Source organism: Astatotilapia calliptera, chromosome 11 (assembly GCF_900246225.1).
Source record: "Astatotilapia calliptera chromosome 11, fAstCal1.2, whole genome shotgun sequence".
NCBI classification, from domain to species: domain Eukaryota; kingdom Metazoa; phylum Chordata; class Actinopteri; order Cichliformes; family Cichlidae; genus Astatotilapia; species Astatotilapia calliptera.
In genome coordinates, this window is record NC_039312.1 from 33,134,600 (window position 1) to 33,153,170 (window position 18,571).

Below are 18,571 nucleotides of genomic sequence, written 5' to 3' on the forward strand. Positions count from 1 at the left end.
CGTTACTCAATGACAGTAACGGATTCTGAATACTTTGGATTACTTAATATATTATCATGCTGTTTACAACTACGTGAATGTACTATTGCTGTGTGATTTATTACTATTACTGAAGGTCCGCGACTCCGAACTGTAGTAAAGGGACCTCTGACTAATACGGTGGGTTCTGTGTCGGGCTCGTAGCCGAAAAATAGCTTTACTTTGTTGTGTGGGTCAACTTTTCTTGCGAGAGACAGAGAGAGGCGTTGAAAGACTGCTCCAACGGAACTTATTGTTTTCGGAGGAAAACACGAACACGGTGTACAGTCGAGTCTTAATAGCTTACTTACAACTGGGCTGTCAGGCACTCTTCTTGGCTGAAGTGGTTATTATTATATTTACATGCTTCCAGCTCCCGTTTTTCCTCGATGACAACTCGTACCTTTCCACTCCCCTTTTTCTCCCTCCTCGCGCTCACAGACCCATAACGTGTATGGCAGTCCATTCTCCCTGCAACACGGACTACACTGCCCATGATGCTACATTCTTTACGGTGTGTTCACACCGAACGCGAACAGCGAACACCGAAGCTATGCTTGTAGCATTCTGCCTGTTAGCTTAGCACAACAACAACGAAAAGGCGCTCTCTCACCCAGGAAACTCACAGTCGCAGAGAGAGAGAGAGCGTCGCCCTCTAACCATGGCAACCGTAAAGCTGCCGCCTGGAGCAACAGAACGTAGCTGTCAAACAAAACCCAAACAGTCCTGACCCGCGACAATATGAAACAGGAAAGTACCGCAGTGTAATCCATTTATTTCAACAAAGTAACTGTATTCTGAATACCACCTTTTTAAACGGTAACTGTAACGGAATACAGTTACTCATATTTTGTATTTTAAATACGTAACGGCGGTACATGTATTCCGTTACTCCCCAACACTGCATGTATATCAACAGGGTAGTGTTGCCTCAAGTCTAACACAAAAGGTCATACACTTAACTGCTTTTTGTATACATGCAACGTGTTGGTTTCTGACCAAAACTTATGCTAAAGTCTTTTAAAAGCAACAGTTTACCATGCATGAACAGCAAATAACACCAAAATGTGTGTAATCTCACTACTTTTTACCTCCTGCCTGAAATTTGGTTGCTGGTCCCTCCTCTTAAATTACTTAAATTCTGCCATTTTGACAGTTTAATAATTAACCACTAATTAGCAGATGTCAGTGTCTGTGCATTGTACCTGTACAGATTTGAAACCAAGCTAGCTGTTTGACATAAAAAATCTGAAATGAAAATCAAGTAAATACAGTCATAAAACTTGCTGTAGATATTACATTTGTAGAGGTTGTATTTAGGACCGGACCAAAATCCAAAGAAAACAGCTTTACTGTAATGTGTGGTTGAAAAAAAGGAAATGTATATTGTGGTAAGGAATATTACAGTGTATTGTTGCGTGGTTATGTTCCCATCTTGAAAGCTCTTTATAGGAAAAGGAAAAGTCCAAAAATAAGAGATCATTTTGGTATTGTTAGGCCTTTGTTAGGCCTAAAGAGGTCTTTGACAAGCATTAATTGAGACTTTTCTTTTTAAACAGGAAACTCTGAAGACATGCATTCATACAAAGGAAAGGAAACATAAGCATACTCTAGCTTATTAGGTCATCCACTCTCTAAAAACCTTGCTAACTGGTGTTTTGTGTTTCAGTCAGCTTAAGGACCAGAGAATGATGATTCCTAAGAACAGTGCACTTTCAAAAAACATAAATGGTTTTTGTTAATGAAAATTAGCTCTGAATGATAAAGGATTTCATGCTTTCAGAAGGAGAAGATGACGTCACTGATTTGATTGTCTCTGATTGAAGCATTACACGTTCCTTGGGTTTTGTCCCTGACAGTGTTTAAATCTTAGCCATCAGCTGTTTTTGAGCTCTCGACTGTGCAGACTTTCTATGTTTAAACTGTGATTAGGAGTGGATTATTTTTAGGCTATCTGAAACAGGAGGTTGCTCTAATTCTGGCAGCTCAGATTAGATGGTAACTCTCTGTTTGCATTGGTGGTGGTGCTTACACAGTTGTTATTGCTCTGGTTTAGATGTAAAGATAGACACTCAGAACAAGTGCGCAGCTGTGTAATGGACATTCACGGACCCTGTTTTCATGAACAATGCTAATAGTTGACCTAAATGTCTGTGAATGTGTTTTTCTCCCCCTTATTACCAGTGTCGCACTATTTTTAGACCAGATAAACTGGAGGAATTTCTTGGTTCAGTCATGAAGTTTAAAACGGCTGCAGTGTGCAACCCAAATGTGAAAACTGTGATCAAATGATCTGTAAGTAAATCCTGTTTTCTTCACCTTGTTTTGCCTTGAGCACTCATCCAGGGGAAAAACAGAGGTTCACATGGATCAGGTTTGCCTGTTTCTGAGCCAGCAAATGGGATAGGCAGGCTGTGAGAGGGACATTAGACTTTGCATATTTTTTGTTTGATGACTGGACAGCTTTTGGACTCATCCAGCTCAGGTGGCACGGCCTGGAGAGGGCGGGCATGGTGTGGAATCTCTGACATCAGCTGTGTGTGCATTCGGGATGGTGGTGTTGTCTTACGCATTACACACACAGACACCCGCAGATGGTGGCTAAGCCAGCAGGGTTGAAATGTGTTTTTATTTTCCTTGCAGGGAGGCTCATCTCGCCTACTTTGTTTAATTTTTTAAATTCCTGACTTGTTTGTAAACATTCGTTAGACCTGACACTTCTTGCAGCGTACTCTTGCAGAGACAAGCCAAGTGGAAGAAAAATAAGTAGGAATGCAGCTATCCAGCTTTTTCAGTTCTCATACCTTGCTTTCTGATCCAATACTGATCCAGTACTAGATTTACATTAAAAAGCTGGATTCCTCACTGAATCATTCTTGTTTATGCAAATCAGCTTTTTTTTTTTCTTGGATCAAAATTGGGTCTTTGGGTCGTGACTGTACATGAAAGCATGATTGGTCTGCATATAGTTAATTTGTTGAAGTGTATTCATTTAACTGTTCTTTCTGCTCATTTGATCAACTAAAAGTGTATTTTATGATTATTATATTTACCCAAATGCTGGACTCGATTTAAACATTGCTTTGCCAGTGTTGTAAAAGAAACTAACAGATAATTAAGGCAACAAGAAGCGTTGGTCTGGGCCTCGCACCTTTGCACCTGTCGGGACTTTATATCAGTATATAGCGGTCTTACAGGCCTGGACTTTTGCCAAGTACTGTTGGCTGTGAAAACAACAACAACTAAAGTCTCCTAAACAGAATGAGGGGGAAATGTGGTTCGGATACTTCTTTAGTTTTAATCATTATTAGATTCTTTAGATTTACATTCAACATCATACTGCAAATTGTTATAGACCCTGAGCAGGTGCTGAAAGCTGAAGCTCTGTTGTGGTGGCACATTTTGCAGTTAAATCACAAAGTACTGCAAAGACATTACAAAAGGTTGTTGGCAAATGAGCTTGAAACTCTAAATCGTTGGTCCTCCTTGCTATTTTGGCTGTCCTTACTGCAGCCAGTGGACTAAAGATACAAAGTAGGATTGTATTGATTAGATCACCTCTGTAGATTGGTTCATTGTCATGGCATCTCATATAACTTTTTAAGGCAGTATCAGAACGTATCGACATATCAGAGTAGTGTGCCTCTAAATAAAATCAATAACCTTATTTGGAAAGACTATAACCCATCTTTCCTGCAGCTACAACAGAGCTTTTGCTGTTTTTAAGACAAAAGACACTGTCTGAGTCTGATGAAGAAGCTTTTTCTTTTCTTTTTTGCTAATGGACTTGAACTGGTCCGCTAGTCCCCATAATTCATATGTCAGCAACATGCCTGTGCATTTCCCCCTGAGCTGTAGTTCAGTGGGATTATTGATTTTCCTCCAATGACCAGCTTGCTAGCATATTTCCTTTTGTCCAGGGCAATAGGCACACTCAAATTTACTCTATTGATTTCTGAGATGTAACCCAATAGCAACTGAAACCATACGTCTCTCCCTGAGAATGCAGCAGTTTAAAGTCCTAAATATTGTAATTGAATTGTGAAACTGTTTTTTTTCTCTTCAGTGATAGTAAATTAGTTAAAAGTGCTTCATAAATGAATTAAGGGAAAATGAGAATTGATGCAGACCATGTCTGCGGCAGCCTAGCATTAGCTTGAGGCTGTTTCTGCAGTGCTTCGGCATTATACAAGCCCTTGGAAAGTGATGTGCCTACACTATTCCTATGATGCATCCATTTGCCCTTGAAGATGGGGTCAACGTAGTCGCAAAAGAAAGCATTGCCCGGCCCTATAGAAGGATATTGCAATATAATGAGAGGATTTTGCACCGCTCTGCGCTCTGTTTGCTTTGCTGTGCATTTTCTTGTCCAAGACTGTTGTCTGATAAGGCCATTCTGTTTTTTTAAGCCTTCTACTTATTATGTTGAGGAGACTGAAGCAGCACTTCCTATACACAAGCAGCAGAGCCATTGTGCTGCACCCTTCATATGAGGGCAACTTTGGAAGACCTAGGTGAAGATCTCGATTTTCCTCCATTCCTCAGCCAGGCAATGATCAGCCTCCTTCCCAGCTGTAGCTTTCTTATGTAATGAGCCAGTGTAGGCTGACTGAGCTCAGTCAGTAACCAGATTACAGCACTCCACAGATTCAGACAGCTGAAGGACAGCCATCTCACCACACCTTTGTTTTTCTTTCTGCTGGCTTCCTTCAGCAGCATGGTTGGTGTTTACTGTGATTGATTGTTCGCAGCTTATCCACCCTGTTTCTGAAGCACTTAAAAACTGGCTTCGACTCACTGAGAAGAAATCGCAAGAAAGCCATTGCTCTGCTCTGTTTATATGCATGTGGCTGTTTTTTAAGGACAGTATGCTATGCCTACGCCTTGCAGACAATTCAGAGCTTACTGTGACTGACAAGTCAGACAATAAAAGAGTGATTGAGACTTGAGCACATCAGTCATGTGGCTATACAAGTATTTCCTAAAGTATCTCTCTAAAGTCCCCTTGTTAGCTGTTAGGATAGCCTGAGTAGTATTGTGTTATTTAAGCTAATAAAGATCACTGACAGGGTTTTTCCTGGATATATCATTTATATATCAAGGTTTTAGCCTTTTAATTGTAATTTAAAAAACAAGAATATTTTTGTTGATCAAATAACCAGATGTAAAAGGAAAATTCCTAGTTTTCTAAGTGTGTGACCAGTCATGCTTACATATTGAGTCAGGACTCAATCCAAAAATAAAAATCCAGATTGATACCAGAGTTATCCACAGATACACTTCACTTGGATGAACCATGCAAGTATATTAACAACCAGGGAAGTACGTGGTTATGTGTTTTGTTTTGTTTTTGTTTTGTTGTTTGTGTGTTTTTAGTTTGGTGTCTGCTAAACACCTATTCCTGGTCTAGTCAGGTTGCTGATGATGTTGTCTTCTGTTCCATTAAGCTGCTTTCCCATAGAGCAGCGGTCCTCAACCCCCGGGCCTCGGACCGGTACCGGTCCGTGAGTCGTTTGGTACCGGGCCGCGAGAGTTGAGGCTCAGGTGTGAAATGTATGGTTTTCAGGGTTTTCAGCGTTATTTTGTTATCGTTTTTATCGTTAACTCTGTTTTCCTGGGTCTTTTCACGTGTGTTATGAATAAATCTTCTTTTTTTCGGTACCGGTACTAGTTTTATTTTGTTGTATTTATCCGCGACACCTTAAAGACCGGTCCGTGAAAATATTGTCGGGCATAAACCGGTCCGTGGCGCAAAAAAGGTTGGAGACCGCTGCCATAGAGGATCTAGTCCCAATCAGCCAGTGTTTCAGACTGCTGCTGACTGCTCTGGTGGTCTGCATATGAACGGCCGGAGAACTGGTTCATGTGCTGTTAACGATGGTGTTGTTTTTGTATTGCGAAGAGTGTTTTTCTGAGGTGCATCAGACCTAATTAGTCATTTCTGCACTTCTGCTGTAGTCACTTATTGGCAGGTGTGTACACCGAAGCAGATGGAACTGCAGTAATCTGGCCGGTTCATCAGTCTAGCTTTAGCTGCTAGTGCTCACTGCTCTGTCCAAAGACTGGAAGTTTTTTCTTTCTATCCCACCATCCCTCTGTGGTCGAGATGAAGCACTTAGTCACACTTGTCACTCCTGCTTCGACTCCCACCAGCCACATCGCCTCACCCTGTTTGTTTACCTTATGCCCTTTATCTCATTACTCATGTGGTTTTGCCAGGCGGAGAGGGTGTGTTGTGCATTTGCTGAGATCACAGGAAAGGTTTATGTGATTGAACAAAAATAGAACAGGCACATTTCTAGACACTGTGTTTTATCACATACTGACCATTAGAGGGGAACAACTCGGCCATCCTCATCTGGTGAAGTCTCAACATTATTTAGGTAAAGCATACTATCCTCATTCTTTGTGTGACAGCTTCTTTGTCTCTTAAATGTAGAGCAAAGCTTGAGTTTCACACAATCAAAGAAACCTTGCAGAGGAAAAACATGAGGCGGTGAATCTCCCCCTTCACAGGGTTTCAGTGAGAAAGAAAAAGCACAACCTGTGATGCAAATGTAAATATCAGCATTACCAAAAGTCAAAACACAGAACCTGTTCTGCCTAAATAAGTGGCTTCACTTAACTAACAACTCACTTATTTTTTGCCTTTAACTTAATCTCAGTGCTTTACTTTGCCAGTGTCCATTCAGGCAGGAGTGGAAAACATTAGTATTTGCATCTGTACTGTAAAAATGCATCAGCTGTTATTTATTTAGCTTTTTACAGACAAACAAATTAGATGAGCGATCACAGTTGTAGAGTAGAATTACAGAAGCACGAGAATGAGGCATAGCTTTACTGAATTCTGTCACAATTGGACAGAATTGTTATGTTGATTATTTAACATATTAATTTATTGCACTTAAAGTGTCTTTCTTAAAGGTATTTTCTTAAACAGTCTTGAATGGCCTTAGGAAAGTTGCAGACTTTTGCAAGTTGCATCATTGAGCTGAAGTCAAAAGCCAGCTTTGAGAATAATCAATGCAAAGATATGTGTGCTAAGAAAAAAAAATCTTGTGAATGATGATTCAGACATCTGGAACCAGATTAGCCAGTCATATGTAGAAATCTCCTCGTTTTGTTGTAATGCTGCTTTTCCTTTTACATATCTTTTAAAAAAAAAATCATTTGACCAGTATTCATACAGCATTTCTTTCCTACAAATGATCAATTCTCTGCATGTCTGTTAGTGTAGACAGTCAGACTGCTCTGTAGTTTCAGGCCAGAGGAAAACGTGGTTCATAACTCGTGGTTTGCAAACAATGTTGCTGAGCGAGTAATAAGAAGTGAAGGCTTTTGGAGAGTGCGAGATGGAAATTTACAGCAATGAGGGCAGCTCGATGTTTTTGTTTCAGTCGTTTTTGTTTGTCTTACCATAATAGGACTCCACACCATCCCAGCTCTGCCACAGATCTGAGAGATTTTATGCTACATATATATTTTAAAAAGTGCTTTTATCTGTTTGCTTTTTTCAGAAATCAGTTTTTAGGTGTGGCAAAGCTCAGCTTTGTTTTTATTACGAAATTAGATTTAATTTAACCTGCATTCATGGTAAATTAGTCCCAGTGAAGAATGTGGCAACCATTGTTTCTGGGTTGAGGAAATAAAGAGTAGGGAATAATTTAGCCTGCTGGAACTGGGGAACAAAAAGTGGACAGATATTAGCTGAACAGCTGGAGGGGCATGGTGTTGAGTCTTAATATGCAATCTTAATATTATTTGTTAACTTTTTTGAAAGTATTATGCAGTTATTGAACCTAAAAAACATGCCATTTAAGATTAATTTTAATGTTAATCTATAGGGCTGGGCCATATCATACCGTTCACGGTAATACCATTATAACCTTAGGCAATGATAAGAAAATGAAATATTGTGGTAGAATATGGGTGAACCGTGCATGCGCAGTGCCTTTTTTTTCATACGCACATGGCAGAAAAAGCATGGCGGCGACGGAGAATGAGAAGGGTGAAATAGTTGAATGAAACAGATGAACCAGAATTGGTTTGTGAAAATGCTGCAACTTCAGTGATGTGGAGCTGGTTTGGCTTTTGTCTGTCAGATACACACCAAAGCACAATTTTAGGTAGAGCATGTAAGCGGGCCGTCATTATTACAGTGTTTTTCTGAAAATACGTCGCTTTTAAAATCCTTTTATTTTCGGAAAAATCGACAGTGCCCCTTATAATCCGGTGCGTGATAATGGTGATAAATATTTTTGGCCATATTGCCCTTCCATATTAATCTATAATGAAAAACAAATCAATATATGAAAAAAGCATTAACACCGTCAATATCCAGTAGGGAATTTTGTAGCCCCACCACACAGTGGCCACCACAGGTCCTCCTCCTCCTCAAGAGAAGTTTATGGTTTCAGACTGTGATGAATTAAAGACGTAGGCAGCACTCAGGAAAACTACCTGGTAGTCACAGCAGGAGTAACGGAGTCAAAAGTATACCAGATGAGAAACAGTTTGAAAGCAAGACCTACTGATAAATTCTTCTACTGAAATATTTTGAGTTTTAAATATAGTTTTGCCAAAATTCACGCAAAAAAAAAACCAACAACAAAGATTTTATCCCAATTATTTTGCTATCATAATCATACGAAGCCAGCATTGATTTATTACCAATTTAATATTGTAACACCATACTACTTCAGGGCTCGCAAAATCGCTAGCCCGACGTCCCGGAGCTAGCGATATCTCTGGTCAGGTGACCAAAATCTATCTCAGCCCCGCCCGTCGGGCTATATGATAACCCAACGGGTGGGGCTGAGATAGATTTTGGTCGCCTGACTGGAGATATCACTAGCTCCAGGACGTCGGGCTAGCGATTTTGCGAGCCCTGTAACTTGTAATTTCACCATAACAAGTGGATAGTTTGTTTGTTTGTTTTTTGCTCACTTTCCACAGCCCTCGTGTAAAACCATAAAAAATGTGTCCTCCTTAAATACTGTAAAGAACAGCAAAGCAAACTTGCAGTCCCAATCCAAGCAACAAAGTGACCCCCTCAGCCCACCAACGGCTGACGCAGTGGGCTGCGGTGACCTCTCCGTCTCCCTCCGTGATCCAGGCCGTTCTCCTGCCCTCAGCTCAGCACCCACGTGTTGTCAGCAGCTCCTGTTACGTAAGCGCTCCTGCCAGACAAAAGCTCAGCCATCCCTGATACAAATCACTGGCTGGCCCATGTTGGCAGCAGCGATAGTACTGCTCAGTAATCCACGCAGGGTCTCTCTTGTTGAGAATGTTTTTTCCCTGGCTGCCAAATGGAAATTTTTGACAATGTAATAATAGATTTTGAGGGCATGAAATACAAGGTATTTGTTAGACGTCATGTTTTGTTGTTTTAAGCCCGCTATGACCTTAAAGGTGAACTCTGGCTTTGTAATTACCTTTGGGTGTCAAACTCTGGTGAAGTTTCACAGTGTGCGCCAACACCACAACAATTGATGAGCATTTGATGGATGCCATAAACTTATGGCCTCCCACACTTCCTCTTTCCCTTCAGGGTGTTCAGTGTCATAAACATTTTTATTGCGGTCTTAATGACTTTAATTTCCGCCATAATTTAATCCTGTGTTATCACTTTAGTTTTATTGTACAGCACCATTAAAAAGTTTTACAGTTAAGAAGTAACTGTGATCGAAACGGTTGATTCATGAGTGACCTGATGCGCTCAGATCTTATCCAGCACAGAATAAAAAATAAAATATGTGACTTTTATTATAGTGTAATGCGAGAAGACTTGGAGGACACAGACTGTCATTTTTACCAACTTGATCCTGGAAAAAAGTGTTTTTGAAGGAGGTGCCATTTGATGGTTTTAGTTTTACACATCAGCAGCAGCTAGGTTTCTATTAGTGTGCGAGAACATTCTGTCCACAGCCCTCTGTTTATCACCCTTCCACTTTTTTTTATATTTAATGGCTCTGAGTACTTTTTGCCTGTGCTGGGAGACTATACATCACATAATGGCACAGGATTATAAGAAAACACAGATTTACATCGTAACTAGACGACCTCTGTCCTCTGCTAAAGCCATCATAGTTGGTAAAACGTGTTGATGCTGCTGCTAAAGCCATCACTGTTTAGCCATCAGAACTTAAGGTGCAGCCTGTACATCTACTATGCTGTGGTATTGTCACAACTTAGTAGCTTCCTGTTTGTATGTTTTAATCTGCTTTCTCCTTTTTAAACGCTTTCATTTCTGTCATTATTATACCAGGGAAAAAAAAGAATTTGCCAGAAAGCTGCGATGATAATTTGAATAGTTCAGTTTTCTTGCAGTGGGTCTCACTTCATTTACAGCATGTCCCTGTCAGTGTAGTAGTTATAGTAGTTATGCTATATCATTTTTTTTTTTTACTAATGCAATAAAATTGCCCTAATTTGTTTTGTTTTATAACAAAGGCTTGTTAGACAGTGACTCAAAACCTGTCGCAGTGATTCCCAGAGTGTCGGTCGTGGCTTCTGGTCGGCCACGAATGTGCTGTTGGTCAGAATACAGTCTAATCTACGTTTCTGTATCAGTTCAAATGAGATCTCCGCCTGTTTCGTTACACTGCGTGTATGTGGATCAGAAGATCTCACTTAACTGACAAACTGCAAGAATATTGGGAGGCCCTGCAGAGGAGACTGTCGAGCCGCTGACTTTGCAAAGAATGCTCTAGAAATACAGTGCTGCCTGAGAAAGTCTGTTTCTCCCCCGTGTGCCTGCGTGCCTTTAATAATGATAAAGAAACCGAGGGAGGCAGGGAAAGCGAGAGAACGGTGGAGAGGTGTAAGAAGAGTAAACTCGTGACTCATCAGGCACAATGGAAAAGAGTTCACTGAGTCAGATGAAGCAGGAACACTAGGTGGTGGATGAGCCATGAGACTGATGGGAATAGATGACTGTAGGTATTTTATTTTGGGAGTCAGCAGTCACTATAATATATTATTTTGCTCATCAAACTAGTGATTTACAGGCATATAGAGTAACATTTAAAAAACAAACTATCTATAGTTACATTTTATTTCCTTTTTGAACCACATTGATCAGAAAAAAGGGTGGATAATAAGGCTAGGCCATGACAGATCCCTGCTAGTAGTTTGTACCTAAATCACTACTTCATTCCTCCTCCTCATGCTGCTTATCAATAAAATGGAAGTAAAGTGAATAAAAACTCTGCACCACACTACAGTGGATAACAGCATAATTCCCACTTCCTCTTAGTGGTAATTTTTCTTCTTCTGTTACGCATATTCTAGATGATACTGAAATATAATTGAGTGTATTATGACTGTATTATAAGAAAATATATAAAAGAGAAATTGTTTGCCAAATGTTTGGCAAAGACGGATGGAAGCCCTCTGAAGACATAGTAAAGTGCTTACCAGCTCTGTATTTTTAATGTTGGACTAATTCTTTTTTACCTCATAGTGGCCATTCGTGCAGCCCTTCAGTTAATTGTTTGTTTGAAACTAACTGTTGTAGCTCCCCCTTTTGGAAACAAGGTCTTGACAGCAGCTGGATGGAGCTTATGTCTTCACATCCAAAGTTGTGTGGCTTAGATGACCATGTCATGGGTATCTACTCTCACCAATATCATACAGAGCCCAAGAAAAAACAAACACACAAAAAAAACCCACAGTGAAGCATCCTGAGACCTGAGCTTTTGGTGCACCGGGTTTACGTATGCACCCCTCAAACATTCACTAAGGGTGAAAGGGAAAGCATTAGAGATTTTTTTTCTCTTTATTTCGTATCTCCAACTGAATATTTTTGGTTAATTGATCACGTTGGCTACAGCACCAAAACAAAATAGAGGCCCCTTTGGTTTGATTTGGTCCCAAATTACATCCGTCAGACCAGGGCTACTTTGATTCATAGTCTTTGTCTGCTGTGCATCGATTGCCCTCTATATCCTTTATGCCAACGGCCCGTCGATCCTTACTCTGTCTTTATTTCAGTCCCGATGATGTTTCTGTATTGATTTTAGTGCCAAACTGAAGCTTGCTCACTGTGGGTCCTTCGGCTCTGCCATTGAAATTTGAAGACTAATTGATTTCAAATGAGCGAAAGGCACGACGTGTTTCCTCATACCAAACCACTCCCTCAGGCTGTACTTGGATGTGACACGTCTTCACTTCTTTTACCTCTTGCTTTGCCAGACAGTTATTTCTTTGCTTTATCTTAAATTTATCTTAGTCTTTGCTTAATCTACACTCGATGTACAAGAGTAAATATAAAGTACAGATGTGGCAGCACTGGACTTCAGCTTGTTGGTTCCACAGATAGTATAAAAGATGGCAAATTACCAGTTGGTTAGTGAAGTCTGGTGAGACTTCAAGGTGCCTGTTTTTGTCACCATCCTGGTGTTTTGAAACTTCCTTTCTGACTCCTGATGACCATGAAGGCAATTTAAAAAATGCCTTGGGAATTTTATTCAGTAATACCAGAAACTAGCAGTTCAGTAATCTAGTTCTTAAATGCATCGGGGAAAAATGTTTACTGAGAGCATAGTTCCAGGAAAGATGCATGCACAAGTTGTCCATTCCCATTTTTTAAATTTCTGGTTGAACAACACTTTCATAGCAACAGTTATGAATAATTTGGAAAGTCGCCATTCTCGTTTGTTGGTTAGAAGGGATTTTCTTGGTAAAAGCCATGACCTTTTCCAGTTAATGTTTTCAGAAATATTCATACAGGGTGTTGGTGTTGGTATTTCTGTGAACAAGGTTTCCCATTATTTTCTTGACTGCTTGCTGACTGGTCATTGTGGAGCAATCATAGTCATAATCATTGGACTAAACGAGTGGTATGAAGTTTTATATGTAGGTGAAGATGCTGAAATGCTGTCTGCATCAACAACAATATTTTCTGCATTTTACAGGAAATGAATAGCAGCTGACCCAGGGGCTGACAGTTACTACCAATCAAAACAAATCTTCTTTTTACATTAAATGGGAATAAAATTCTTTTGAAGAAACTTTCAGTTAAGATGGTTTAAATGTGAATAAGATGAATCTTTCACATATTTTTTGTTTTACACAACAGCACAACTAAATTAAAAAGTTGGAATAAGAAGCTCTACATGCAGATCAACTCTTTGTCTAGTTTGACACAATTTACATTTGATTGATTTCTTTCTTAATTGCAAACATACAACAACCCTGCTTTCTAGCAGAGATAAGTGCAGCATGCAGGATGGATATATAGATATATAAATTACAAAAAATATATAAATTCTAAAAAGTACTATATTTTTATAGATAAAGGTATCTTTTTTGATGGGCTAGTAAATATCTATAGGGCCAGTAAATTGCTCAATAGCAAAAATGCAGTCTTGGTGTATTGTAGATATGTTGCAGTTGCGCCGTAACAGAAAATGTTGAACAACGTTAAACCAAAGTAAAATTTCCACCAAGCACACCAATCAGTTGTGTGACACTCCATTCTCTGTTTAGATGAGATGCGGAGACACTTCCTCAAATAAATGTAGTTTAGTGGGAAACCATGTAGTAAATTATACTTGGTGCACACTCATTTACTCTTTCAGCAGGTCATATTTGCAGGTGTGATTGAAGCACTTGTCTTGATTCCAGATTTTACAGGGATCATGAGTCATGACTTTTAAATTTTTAACTTGTCAGCTTTAATTAAAGAGTCTTCATAAAAGCAGCTGAAACCACACAGTAAAGTTTCCCACATGACAAACATCACACCTCGCAGAGCTACTCGACTTGTCATTTGACTCCCGTTAGTTTCTGTTCAAGCAGTTAGTGAAACCTGTGCTCTTTGTGTCTCTGCTGTTTTCATGGGCGGGACAAGTGACTGTGAAAGGTGTCAAGTTCAAAAACATCCAGGCCACAACAGGTTTATATTCAAAAAGGGGTTGAATAAGGTTATTATATCACCTTTTGCACTCTTTTCATTTCTTATAAGCTGATTAATGTGGATGTTTAAACTCTGATGGGTTTTTACCTGCAGCCTTAATCTTACTTTGTCGTCTTTCCCCCCTTTTTTTCAGGTGTGGCTGACAGACTAGCTGAAGGTAGAGGCCGACTCCACCTTATCCATTCACTTTGCTGCCCTGTCGGGGAGAGCAGAGTACAGTCTTTTTTGTTTTGTTTTTTTCTTTCTCTCTCTCTCTCTTTCTTTTTAATGCCTGGATGCAACCCGCCAACTTGTGAATTCATGATCACATGACCGTGGATATGGACGCAGTCCTGTCCGACTTTGTCCGTTCCACTGGAGCTGAACCGGGATTGGCCAGAGACCTGCTAGAGGGTGAGTTACTGAGGATAGTAGAATTTCATTATTAACAATATTGTAAAGCTAAAGTGATGAATGCAACATGACGTTTCCTTTCCCCTTCCTTAATGGATGTTAGTTCAGACTGAGCCTTAATTTAAAGTATAGTTTATTGTTTAAATTAAGACTTGAACTTAAATATTAAGACTAAACAAGCAGCAGTGTTTTAATGATGTATTTCACGATGTATAAAATAGTTGGTGATAGCTGGACCCAGGCATAAAGCTTGCTTTGCTTTATATTTATGCTTCTCGCACTTGTGGTTTGATGTGATATTTATTAGCTTTTTGACTGCAAATAATTAGATTGAGATTGAATTAATGAGAGCTGCTGTTGTCACTTTTCTTTCACAGTAGTGCGGTGATTAGTGCTTGGTTTGAATCTTCTAACGTGTTGGGAGTTTCCTGTGTGGAGTTTACATGTTTCTTCTGGCCCTGTGCAGATTTCTCTGTGGGTTTTCCAGCTTCCTCCCACAGTTCAAATAAATCCTTTTTTAAAGTTGATTGGTGGTTCTAAATTGGCCAAGGATGTGAGATAAACAAAGTGTGTGATGATTATGGAATAAAGACGTGTATGAATGCGGCTAACTGTGGTTGAAGGTTCCTGGAGTTGTAAGGCTAAAAAAGCCCTATAAATGCCATTTCTGTTTCCTCCACCTGAGTTCACGCTCTCTATCTCAGCACAGCTTTGTTGCATCACCAGCGTTGCGTTCCAGCTGTGTTTTCCACATCATTAGAAAGCACCACTTTCTTCTAGTAGCTTCCTTCAATGTGAAAATACAGATGTAAAGCGAAAACTTATCAGATCTGTTTGTCTTTACACTTTGATCCCTTCTATTTTTAATCTATTAATTTCATTTCTGCTTCAAGTGAACTTAAAAAAAAAAGCAGAAGTGGGGATGTAGTTATAGGAAGTTAACTGGAGATGATGTTCCAGGCAGTGGACTCAGTAAGTGCTTTTGGCTTTTTACTGTTAATTATGCTATCAAAGTCTAATAGAACGTAGGTATTACTAGTGTCAGCAGGGCTCCTGTTGCCTAGCAGCAGCACAAGTTGCAGATAAGAATATGGGTTAAAATGTAATGCATTGCAGCAACATCAGCAAGACAGCGAGCTGAGGCGTTTATCCAATAAAGGAATGTGTCAGCGGCCTTTGGGTACAACAGAAAGCCCGTGTTGCATTGACTTGTGGTAAATATTTAAACTGATGAGGAATCAGTCATTTGCTGGCCAAAAAGATTCAGGTAGTCCTGTTGGCGCAGTTAACTCAGACAGATGTTTCTGTCTCTCCCTTCCTCTCTCTTCCTAGGCAAGAACTGGGATTTCACTGCTGCCCTCAGTGACTTTGAGCAGCTGCGACAGGTGCATGCTGGGAACCTGTCGTATTCGTTCACAGAAGAGCGAACGTATCTGGCCCCTGAAAAGGAGATGGCTCGGGTAGGACGGCCTATACTCCATCGCCAAGATGAGGTGGTGCAAGGTGAGGTTCTCAGGAAGTGAGTTAGTCCAAAACATGAGTTCAGTTTGCAGTTTATTAGGTGCACCAACTTAATCTAAATGTTTTGACTACAACAAACATGCAGTGACTACATATCAGCTGATAAAGTGACAATTACAGAGGGTTTAAACCTCACAGTATTTTTGTAATCTGGTGCTCGCAATGGAGGCTTGAGGCTCGAGCGTGTGAGTTGGTGCAGTTTAGGAACCCAGATGACACAGGGATGTAACTGCAAAGGTTGGAAAAGATGAGAAGTTTAAACTTTCTGTATTACTTTTTCATGGTTAAACACTGATATATTATTTTTTCTTTCTTTTTTCCTGAATAGCGACAGTGGTTTAGGAGTAGACTGCAGTAGTTTCAATATGAGTAAAAATGGTTGCAGAGCTGGGTTGATGTCACAGCTTCTGTGATGACCACGGTGTAACGCTGACAACAGCACCAAGTCAGCGAGCAGTTTTCTGATAATAAGCCCTGTTGGTGTTTCAGCTGTGATATGCAAAATTCTACGTTACAATTTACATTGGATGTTTGGGCGAAAGTTTAGTTGAGCTGTCTCTTAGTTTAGGTGAGTCCACACTTTTTAAAATGCAGGCATGTCCCCCTGCTGCCAAAAATAATGTATCATTCCCGAAAGGTTACTAATGCACAGTTTCATTCCTTATCAAATAAAAATACTAGCAATTGTCCTACCGCTTAATATTCTGGTCTACCCTGAGACTAAACATAATAACTACAAATCATAATGTGCAAATATGCACTTCGTGCAACACCTTTTTTTTCTCTCTCTCTCTGTAGCTACAGAGAAGCGTTTGTCGAGGGGTATTTCTCATGCTAGCTCTACCATCGTTTCTCTGGCCCGCTCTCACGTCTCGAGCACCGGCGGTAGCAGCAATGAGCCTCTTCTGGACACGCCCCTGTGCACTTTCCAACTGCCAGACCTCACTGTGTACCGGGACGACTTCAGGAACTTCATTGAGAGGGACCTTATTGAGCAGTCCATGATGGTGGCCTTGGAGCAAGCTGGTTAGTATAACTCTGTACCATACATGAGATTTTAGGCTTGACTTGGTTGCAGATAAAAGACAGTTCTTATCCCCCACGTGCTTTTGAAGTGACACGAGTGTTTGTTGTTTCTATTCCAAAATATATTGCCTACTCCTGCATTTATAAGACAACAGATCTACTGCTTCTGTTTTAAATATTTGGATTTAAAATCACGACATGCTGTTTTAAGTGACGTTTGTTGTGACTAGTTCATGTTAAATTACCAACAAGGGTAAAATGCTATTTTGCAGTGGTAGCTTGGCCCCTTTGAAGAACTTGTTGTGGTGTTACTTTGACCCGCCACTTCCAAATGTAAATTTTGTATCCAGAGTGTCAGCTGGTGGTTTTGTGAAATATATTTTGAGACATTTCTTGTTCGGTCCTTGCCTCTCTGTCTTCTGTCTTCTCCTTGTCGTCACCTCGCTGGGCAGGCAGCATGGACAGCTAAGTTTGTGAATGCCATAATTCGAGAATGAGTCGATGTAGGAGCTTCAAATTTATACCATAGGTGTATCTACTAAACCTCTTTGACAAGTTCGAATCTCAGTGACCTAGACCTAAAGGTCAAAGGTCAAGATCCTGAACATTTGTAAATGTGATAACTTGAAACCAAGGTCTTCTAATATGTGTCTTCTAAGACGCTGAGCGGTAACACTGTCGCCAGTATTTTTAATTTTTTTCCCCTTTCTCCAATGGCTGCCCCACCACGAGTCTAGTTGTGCTCGAAGTTTGTTAAAAGGTTCTTCGTTCCCAAACTTGCCAACTGCTACTCAGAACAGATAATCTGGTTATCGAGTAGTGCTGGGCGATATGACGATATATATCGTGTGGACGATAGAAAAGTGTATTTCGTGCCATTTGTCTTCTATTGTTTCTAACCTAATTTTATAAATTATTACATAAAATATATCATTAACCCTTTAAAACCGGTCGGAGCAGTCACACTCCGTTTTGCCTATCTATTTTTGAATCCCTGTAGAACTGGAACCACATAAGCTAGCGCAATAATTTTTTTTGTTTTGTGTATGAAACCGGAGGAGTTGTACTTACATCTTATGCCATTAGCTTTTCCTAGGTCAAGGGCAATAAAATTGAATCACAATTTGTGTTGAATTTCTTATTTTGTGCTCACCTCGTGTGTGCAGCTAGGGCAGGAAAATAGACTGTTTTCAACATCATTATATTAAATTGTGACAGTAAACGTATAACTCATTCAAACAGCTCTGACAGTTGTAGCAAAATCTGAATACCTGTAAAGGCAGAGGTGTTGTAATCACTAACTCATAATTATAGGCTATGACTTTTGAAGGTGAATTGTTTCATTCCAAAATAAGACAAAATGACACACTGCTAAGACTGCTGACACGAGAGGAAAACCTTCTCTGGAAGTCTTTTGACTTGAAAATCACATGTTGACACAAATGACTATCTTTTTGAGGACTTGCACAGCAGTTGTTTTGGATGAATACTTCACCATATTTGTCATGCAAACATGTGAGTTAAACATTTATTATTCACCTGCAGGGCGGCTGAACTGGTGGACAAAAGTGGTTTCAAACTGCCAGAGTCTGCTACCTCTGGCAACAAGCGGAGATGGAAATTGCCTGCTGCATGCAGCCTCGCTCGGTGAGTATCACGGGCCTTTCAAACAAGACCCCAATACAGTGTAGG

The 18,571-nt window shown here is 40.1% G+C and overlaps 1 protein-coding gene across 2 annotated transcripts in view; it reads left to right on the top strand.

The window, feature by feature from the left end:
• otud7b (OTU deubiquitinase 7B) overlaps window positions 1-18,571 on the top strand; it is a 50,846-nt gene that overhangs the window by 16,607 nt on the left and 15,668 nt on the right. For both annotated transcript variants that reach the window (XM_026183651.1, XM_026183652.1), the window contains exons 2-5: window positions 14,073-14,332; window positions 15,665-15,835; window positions 16,652-16,879; window positions 18,425-18,526. In XM_026183651.1, coding sequence (XP_026039436.1) covers window positions 14,248-14,332; window positions 15,665-15,835; window positions 16,652-16,879; window positions 18,425-18,526 — 586 coding nt within the window. In that variant the 5' untranslated portion in view covers window positions 14,073-14,247. The remainder of the gene's footprint in view (window positions 1-14,072; window positions 14,333-15,664; window positions 15,836-16,651; window positions 16,880-18,424; window positions 18,527-18,571) is intronic.